Below are 8,955 nucleotides of genomic sequence, written 5' to 3' on the forward strand. Positions count from 1 at the left end.
GTGTTTTGGCAACCTTCTTGGTAGGGACTCGGTTAAGGATATGGGCGGCAGTCTCTAAGGCATACCCCCAAAAAGAGATAGGTAGTGAAGCACGACTCATCATAGAGCGAACCATATCCAATAAGGTTTGATTACGCCTTTCTGCCACACCATTCAACTGCGGTGTCCTAGGAGGCGTCAATTGCGAAACTATTCCACACTCCTTGAGATAATCGTGGAATTCAAGACTTAGGTACTCTCCTCCTCGATCGGATCGAAGCATCTTGATTTTCCTGCCCAATTGATTCTCCACTTCATTCTTGAACTCTTTGAACTTTTCAAAAGTTTCTGACTTTTGCTTGATTAAATAGATATACCCATATCTACTATAATCAACGGTAAAAGTCACGTAGAAACGGTTCCCATCCTTCGTGGTTGATCTAAACGGTCCACATACATCGGTATGTATTAGGTCCAACAGACCCTCACCCCTTTCACATGTACTCATGAAGGGTGACTTAGTCATCTTTCCAAGTAGACAAGATTCGCACGTGTCATCTTCCCTAAGGTCGAATGACTCCAACACTTCATCCTTTTGGAGTTGGGCTATGCGTTTCTTGTTGACATGTCCAAGACGACAATGCCACAAGGATGCTTTATCCATACTAGTGGAAGAATCTATATTCAAAACATCATTTCCTAAGTTATCAACAATCATAACAGTTTCATAAATTCCATTACATGGTATAGCTTCAAAGTAAAAGACACCATTTAGATAAGCCAAAATAGAACCATTCTCATTATTAAAAGAAAATCTAAAACCTTGTCTATATAAACCATGAAATGAAATGATGTTTCTAGCCATTTCTGGCGAATAGCAACAATTGTTCAAATCTAAACACAAATTATTCCTAAGCACTAAAGAATACACTCCAATCTTGGTCACAGGCGACGATCTTCTGTTCCCCATGATTAGATTGATTCTTCCTTGCTCCACATCCCTACTTCTTCTTAGTCCCTGCACATTAGAACAAATGTGGTAAACACAACCGGTATCAAGAACCCAAGAAATAGCATGGTTAGAATCGTTAGATTTAATTGTGTATATACCTGTGAAAGATGGCTTGATCTTTCCTTCCTTGATGGCTTGCAGGTACTCTGGGCAGCTTCTCTTCCAATGTCCTATCTTGTGGCAGTGGTGGCACTCTGCCTCCTTCGGGTTAGGGCAGGGCTTAGCGGGATCAACTTTGGTCCCACTAGAAGAGGCACCATCTCGGGCTTTGACCTTGCGATAGTTCTTAGACGAAGCCTTCCTCTTCTTTCCCTTTCCTTGACCAATAGCCAAGATAGGAGCAGCAGGCGGATTGGGAGTTGGTGCAATAGACTTGTCTCTGAAGTTGCTCTCAGCGACCCTCAAGAGACCTTGGAGTTTGCTTAGGGTGACCTCCTCTTTGTTCATGTGGTAGGTCATCTTAAATTGGTTGTACATCGGAGGCAAAGAGTGAAGCACCATGTCGATCGCCAAGTCTTCCCCAAAGTCAACATTTAACTTGCGAAGGCGGTCGACATACCTTTGCATCTTTTGCAGGTGCACGGTAAGAGATTCTCCATGACCCATCTTAGCGGAAATCATGTTGGTGAAAATATCATAACGCTCTTGTCTCGCGTTTTTGTGGTATCTCTCCAATAAGTCTTGATGCATCTCGTACGGGTACATGTCCTTGTAGGACTTTTGGAATTCGGAGTTCATGGTGGCAATCATGATGCAATGTACCTTCGTTGCATCTCGCTCATGAGTTTCAAAAGCGGTGATTTCAGCCGGAGTAGCAATTTCAGGGTTGATCTTCTCGAGCTTCTCATCGAGGACAAACTCCTTATCCTCATAGCGAGCAATGGTGCGAATGTATCTTATCCATTCGCTAAAGTTCGTTCCATCGAAGGTGACCTTTTGGCAAAGGCTCATCAACGTGAAAGAACTAGCAGCAGCGTTGTTAGCGTTCGACATCTACAAATAGAAAGGACAAAGATAGATTAGAATAAGAATCCCTAATTATCACCCAATAAGAAAAATTAGGGCTAGGATCCAACAATAACATTTACATACTAGAAAAGGGATGTCGTAATCTAATATGCAAATAAATTGAAGGTAAGTGAATGACGATTCACTAATTCTCCATCACAAAACTTAAACTATTAGTCCTAAGTATATTGAGAATTCCTAGTTTCGGATGAGATTCATTGAAACTATTCAACGACATGTTTAAATCTCGATATGCCCCTCTTGTTTGTGACTGGGATACCGAGGATCACAAAGCGGATGTGAATTACCATGCAAATTCACATGGTGCCTTCATTGTAATGATCACCTATTCGATGTGCCGGTAAACCACACACGCTCCATCGAACTATGATAAACAATGAATCACCCTTTGCCACCTTTTCTTAGAACCAATTAGTGTGCCGGTAAACCACACACGCTCCACTAACTTCTTAGCAAGGGTGCAAAGTGTAATTTCATGGGATTGCATCAATTCACTTTTCCTAAAGTAACTAAGATTGGGAAATTTTAAAATATGTGTGCAGTTACTTTGTATTACTTATTATACTTTTAATGAGAGGATGAGGTTGCCATATCCTACCCGTTCGGCTAACGACCCTCCACCGATCAAGCAAGTAGTGGGTGTGAGTGTACACCCATTAAGCGTCATTTTATAGGCCGCAACCTTATACCCACCTTATAGATCGGCTTCGTGAATGAGGCCTACTAACGGTAAGACTAGCATTTAGTTATACATATATATATATATATATATATATTATTCTAGTAATATCATATTAGTATAGGGTTGTATTTTAAATCTTTTAAAATCTAGGGTTTGAAATTTAAGTTGTCTAAATTAAAACTTTTAATCACAAAATATAAATTTCAAAACTTGAGGACAAGTTTTAAACGTTTAAAACATGGAGGATCAAATAACAAATAATTCCAATTAACAATTCATATCCTAATTATCTATATTTGATTTTATTCAAGATTTCTTTTAAGATAATTACCAAAATAATTAAAATAATTAATTAATTATCATATAAGGAAATTAAATATTTTATTAGTTGATAAATATCTTTAATTAGATCAAGATAATAGTCATATATATCAAAAAATTGGATTTAAGTTGATCTAATATGATTAAGGTAAGTTTCCATAAGATAATTATGAAAAAATCCCGAATCTGGCCATTCCTGACGCTTGGACTCGCCGAGTGCACAAAGGGACTCGCCGAATCAGGCCAACTCGCCGAGTCCATGACTCAGAAACACAAAAAACGAATTTTGCATTTTAGTTTCAGTTAATCAAGCAACAATTTAATGAAAACCAAGCTAGGCTCTGATACCACTGATGAGTTTTAGCCATAAGAACTTTCCTATGTGCGCATGCAAAACCCTAATGCTTGGATCTAAGCTTTCTAATTAAACATGCTTTGAATCCAAGACTTCTAATGACTAATTAGGTTAAATAACAACATTGAAACAGATCTAGAACCATACCTTTGAATTCCTTGTTGATCTTGTTGTCTTGGAGCTTCTAGAGTCACAATTGTCACTCCTCTAATGGCTTACAAACACCAATAGCAAGGAAGATGATTTAGGAGAGAGGAAAAGGGAGGAAATCGGCCAGGGTTCTCTTACTTTAGGTGAAGTGCTGATTTCCCTTAGCCATGGGGTCTATTTATACTTGTAGACTCCTTAAGGGTTACAACCTAAACCCTAATTGGATAATCTTTTCTTAAGCTATCCAAATCCATTCCATAGATAACTCCTTGGACGATTTTGAAGCTATCCTAGCTTCTAGAATCCGTCCCTTGTATATCTATATGGATTTACAGTCTAAAGCTTAACTATCAAACAATTGACAGTTTATACCCTCTTATTTAATTAATCTCTTTAAGTCACCAAATTAATTCCAATTAATTCTATGACTTATATTAATCAAATAACAATATATTATTCTTTATATTATTCCCATAATATATTAATAATATTTATTCTCTCATAATAAATCATCCTATCAAGTTGCTATGGTGAAGGCAACCCAAAAGGATCATGCACAACCGGGTCAAATACTTGCCTAATATAGTTGCAGCCTTAGACACTATTCCAACATTAACTACAACGGATTTTGTGATGGAATAACTACTACGGAATTTGTGATGGAATCCTACTATGGAATACATGACGGAATACCATCTAGCACGGATTTCATTCCGTTGTCACAATTGCGACGGAATGATTGTTTCCCTAGCAAACGCTCGCTAAGGGGTTTTTGGGACGGAAATCGGTCCTCGCAAATTTCGTCGCTCGGAATTTCAACTTTTCGCAACGGAATCAAAATCGCATTTTTCTTGTAGTGGTTGGACATTCTCAAACGTCTAAATTTATAAGGTGTTCGATGTTAAACATAGCAGTCTCTTCACAAAAACAATACACGCATAAAGGGGGTTGTGCTTGTATAATAGTGCTTGTTTCAAAGAAGTAAGTTATGTTATATTTAATTTTTTATTTAAAGTGTAATTAATCTAAATTTTAATCTTAAATAGGACCTGATTATAATCGAAGTCTTTTATAAGACTCATACCGATCGCCAAGGGGTATTCATTAGTGTTATAGCTGAGAAGCAATATGTAAGTGGTTAGTTATAATATTTTCATATAAATGTTTTATTTATATTACGATGTTAATCATTTTTTTGAAAATACAGATTGCTTTAGTCCTAGAGTTAAATCAACAAACTCAAGCTTTAACTGAAGAAAGCTGTCTAACAACACAATACGTAAGAAATGGTTTTGAAAAAAACTTGGGTGCTTGGTGTGGCTATATCAGAAGCATCAGACATAAACCTTCTACGATTGTGTTGATATACGATCAAGAACAACCATCACAGCCGCCACCACTGTCACAACCACAATCACAAGTAACAAGACTATTTAATTTTAAGGGTTTTGACATAAAAGTCCTTAAGTTTGTCAAGTCTTGTTGGTTTTGTCCCTGTGACGATTTTTTGTTCGTTAATGTCCAAATTTTGCCAAGTTTTTTTTATTTTTGTACTTTTTACAAATCTTTGATGTTTTTACCCTAAGTATGTTTTTTAAATTTACAAAAAAAAAAAATAATAAATAAAAATAAAAATAAAAAAAACCCTTATGTTTATAAATCTTATATGTTTTTATCCTAAGTATGTTTTCCAAATTTGACATTAAAGTCCTTAATTTTGTTAGATTTTATTGGTTTTGTCCCTAGACACCTACTATTATAGGTAACAAGAGCAAAAATGAAAAAAAAAAAAAAAAAAAAAAAAAAAAAAAAAAAAAAACTTGGAAAATTTTGGACATTATCGAACAAAAAATCGTCATAGGGACAAAATCTGACAAACCTAAGGACTTTTAAGTTAAAAACCCTAATTATAAAATTTCTTATATATACTAATTAGATTATAGTTTGATATGTTGGTATTTGTAATTTGGTAATTGATAGTTGGTTATATTTTTGTAATTGTTATTTTCTTTATGTTTTTGGTAATTGTTAGTTTGGTAATAGTTTGATATGTTGGTAATAGTTTATATGTTGGTAATTGTTAATTTGGTTATATGTTGGTAATTTGTAGTTTGGTATTATGGTGTTTCTTTTGTAGTTAGATATGCTTCAAACAATGCTAAGATACCCGACATTGTACTCGGCACTTGAATAATGATTTCAATCATTGCCACTACGAAGAAATAATACCGGAGGGAACAAGGTGGAGAACGATGGGAGCGATAATGACATATAGCTCTTTTTAAGATTTATTTAATGTTTTGTAAAATTATAATATATTTTGCATTTGAAAGTTTGATTAATATTTCAGGATTGTGCCATATTAATAAATTTTGATATTTCGATCTATTTATGTACAATTAATATTTCATAGTAGTTTTTTATATTTGTATAACGTTTGTTTTGTATTTGGAATGAATGGTTTTATAAAACTAAAAAAACAAAAGTGGAAACTACGATTAGCAGCGACGGATAGCATTAGTGGTACGCATAGTATTAGCGGTGACATATAGCCTTACAAGCGACAATTTGAATATTAGCAATGAGCCAATAGCGGCGATCTTTTCGCCGCAACGTGTAGGCGCTAATACCTTTTGCGGCGACATCAGTCTCCACCATATGTCATTATTCTTATTCTTGTAGTATCGACCTGCGACTTGACCGCCACCAGCCCACCACTAATGTTTTTACTCTTTCTTTTTTTTTACAAAGTTGTTTTTGGTTCTAAATAAATTCCTTATGAATTTAGAACACGGAGAAAATTCTAAACACCGTAACTCTCACATGGAAGGCCTTTAAATAATATATGATTTGGTCAAACGTGTTTTATAATTTTTTTTTAAATATTATTGCTAACAATAGCATAACTTTATATTATATATATATGGACATGATTTTATATTTGTTTGTATTCTCAATTTTTGGCTATAAAAGAATGAATATACAGCAATGGCCAGGTGCAACTAATAAATATATCTTGATCATAATGGTGAGCAAGCTCTTAAGATTTACCACAAGACAACTTCACACCATTGTCTCTAGGGATATCATCAAACCCTCTTCTCCAACCCCTTCTCACCTCAAAACATATAATCTTTCGTTGTTTGATCAACTTGCTGTGAATGCATACATGCCTGTTGTAGCATTCTACCCAAGCTCTAGCATTTTTCAAAGTTCCCATGATAAAACCCTTGAGCTGAAGAACTCCTTGTCACGCACCTTAAATCAGTATTATCCGTTTGCTGGTAGGCTGGCCAAATCTTGCCCAACATACGTTGACTGCCATGACGATGGAGTTGAGTTCATCGAAGCAAACAACGACAGTCGACTTTCCGACTTCCTCCACCATTCAGACCATGAAGATCTAGATCAACTCTTTCCAGATGATCTGATATGGTACAAGTCAAACCACAAAGGTCATACTGATGAAAACGAAAGCACTTCACCTTTGTCCGTTCAAGTCAACCATTTTTCATGCGGAGGAGTAGCCGTTGCAGTATCTCTATCGCACAGGATTGCAGATGCAAGCAGTGTTTTTAATTTCCTCAATCACTGGGCTACAGTGACACGATCTCGTTCACCAGAGCATCATGATCTATCGCACATGAATCCGCATTTTCTTTCCTACAAGACGAGAGACGTTAATTTGCCTAAAAACATGCCTGATAGATCACAAGGTGACTATGTCACAAGGAGTTTTGTGTTTCCTAACACAAAGATAAACAACCTCAAAGCGAAGATCACAAGCATGAGCATGGAATCTGGAGAACCGATCATGAACCCTACACGAGCCGAAGCCTTAACATGGCTAATTCATAAGTGCGCAGTAGCAGCAGCTTCTAAAACCAACTCAGGGATTTTGAAGCCAACAGGAGTTGGTCAAATAATGAGCATTAGAAGTAATTTAGCAGAGTCGTTGCCTGAAACAAGCATAGGGAATCTTTATCTGTTGATGGAGTTTCCAACAAGAGATGAAAGTGAACTAACACCACATAATATGATTGGTGAACTCAGGAAAAGAAAGAAGGAATTTCGAAGTATAAAGAATATGGAAACTGCATTGGGTATCGTTGCTGAGGTGTGTTCTGATCACGCTGCTATGCTTCAGACGTCAAAAAGAGTTGATGACTATTACATCTATACCCTTATAAACAGGTTTCCTACATATGGGATTGATTTTGGGTGGGGTAAACCCATAAAAGTAACTGTTGGTGGGGTTGTGAAGAATCTTATTATAATGATGAATACTCCCAATGGGGATGGCATCGATGCACTTGTGTGTTTGGATAGACAAGACATGAACATAATTCAAAACGATCCGGAACTGTTAGCGTTTTGCTAATTCAAACAACGCAATGGCAAAGCTGGATTAACGCAATTTGGTGTGTGTTAGCCATTAAAAATAAGTTATGCATAGTTTTTTTTATTGGAGAACTGGGTATTCAATGATATTTTTTATGTTTAAATTTCATAAATAGTAATAAAAAAATATGGTGTCTGATTGGAAGCATTCGAGGTGTGATCCAAGAAAAAATATATTTAATTAAAATAGTATCTATTAAAAATCTTCATTTAAGATTTGAAATTAAAAGTATTCTTTGAGAAGATTTAATTAAAATAGTATCTATTAAAAATCTTCATTTAAGATTTGAAATTAAAAGTATTCTTTGAACCAAGGTTCTCAAGATCGAGATCCTACGTTGAATCGTTTTTGAGTTTACAAGATCGAGATCGTAAGATCAAACCATTAATTAGACCCTTCAATCTCCCCCTTGGTTTGGTGCTAGCTTGAAGTTAATCTTTGTCAATCACCATCACATTTGCCTGCCCCATTGCCCCGTTCCACATGCGTTTATTGATGATCTCAGTACCCATGGACGTGTATTCCTTCGCTGCTTGCTAAAAAATCTCCTCAGCAACTTTAATTTGATGATGACTCGGATGATGAATGTCCCATTTCCTGAACTGGAACAAATCCCTTCGATCATACAGACGGATGCATCCATCTTTAAGTTTGATAACAGCAAACGCTATAGTCTCGTCGAATACCCAATAAAGCATGGAGCTTAGGGATCCATATGGGTAACTTTGAAGCACAGGGATTTGTTTGACCTGATTGGTTGCATACCACATCACCACCTGAAGTGGATGACCAGTTTCGGGATCTATGACATCAGGATAATGCTTTATGACAGACTCAACAGTCTTCATCGAAGAAAAGCCCTTTTTCACCTGGTCTTCAAGAAAATGTTTGAACTGAGTTGCTTGTTGATTAGCTGAGGGGTTTGCAAAAGGAGATTGGGATAGCTCAAATAGATCCACCCTGGTCCACGAATTGAAATCATGACAATCTTTGTAGAACTCCGTGTCGCCACTCTTTCTCCGTAC

At 36.2% G+C, this 8,955-nt stretch overlaps 1 protein-coding gene across 1 annotated transcript; it reads left to right on the plus strand.

Annotated features, from left to right (window-relative positions):
* The first annotated feature begins 6,524 nt into the window (after positions 1–6,524).
* On the plus strand, positions 6,525–8,042 carry LOC145072076 (akuammiline synthase 1-like). Its single transcript, XM_079018446.1, has one exon. The coding sequence runs from the start codon at positions 6,554–6,556 to the stop codon at positions 7,907–7,909; it is 1,356 nt and encodes a 451-aa protein (XP_078874572.1). The 5' UTR covers positions 6,525–6,553; the 3' UTR covers positions 7,910–8,042.
* Positions 8,043–8,955: the final 913 nt, after the last annotated feature.

The sequence above is a fragment of the Lactuca serriola genome, chromosome 1 (genome assembly GCF_051521515.1).
Source record: "Lactuca serriola cultivar US96UC23 chromosome 1, Lser_US96UC23_V15, whole genome shotgun sequence".
NCBI classification, from domain to species: Eukaryota; Viridiplantae; Streptophyta; class Magnoliopsida; order Asterales; family Asteraceae; genus Lactuca; species Lactuca serriola.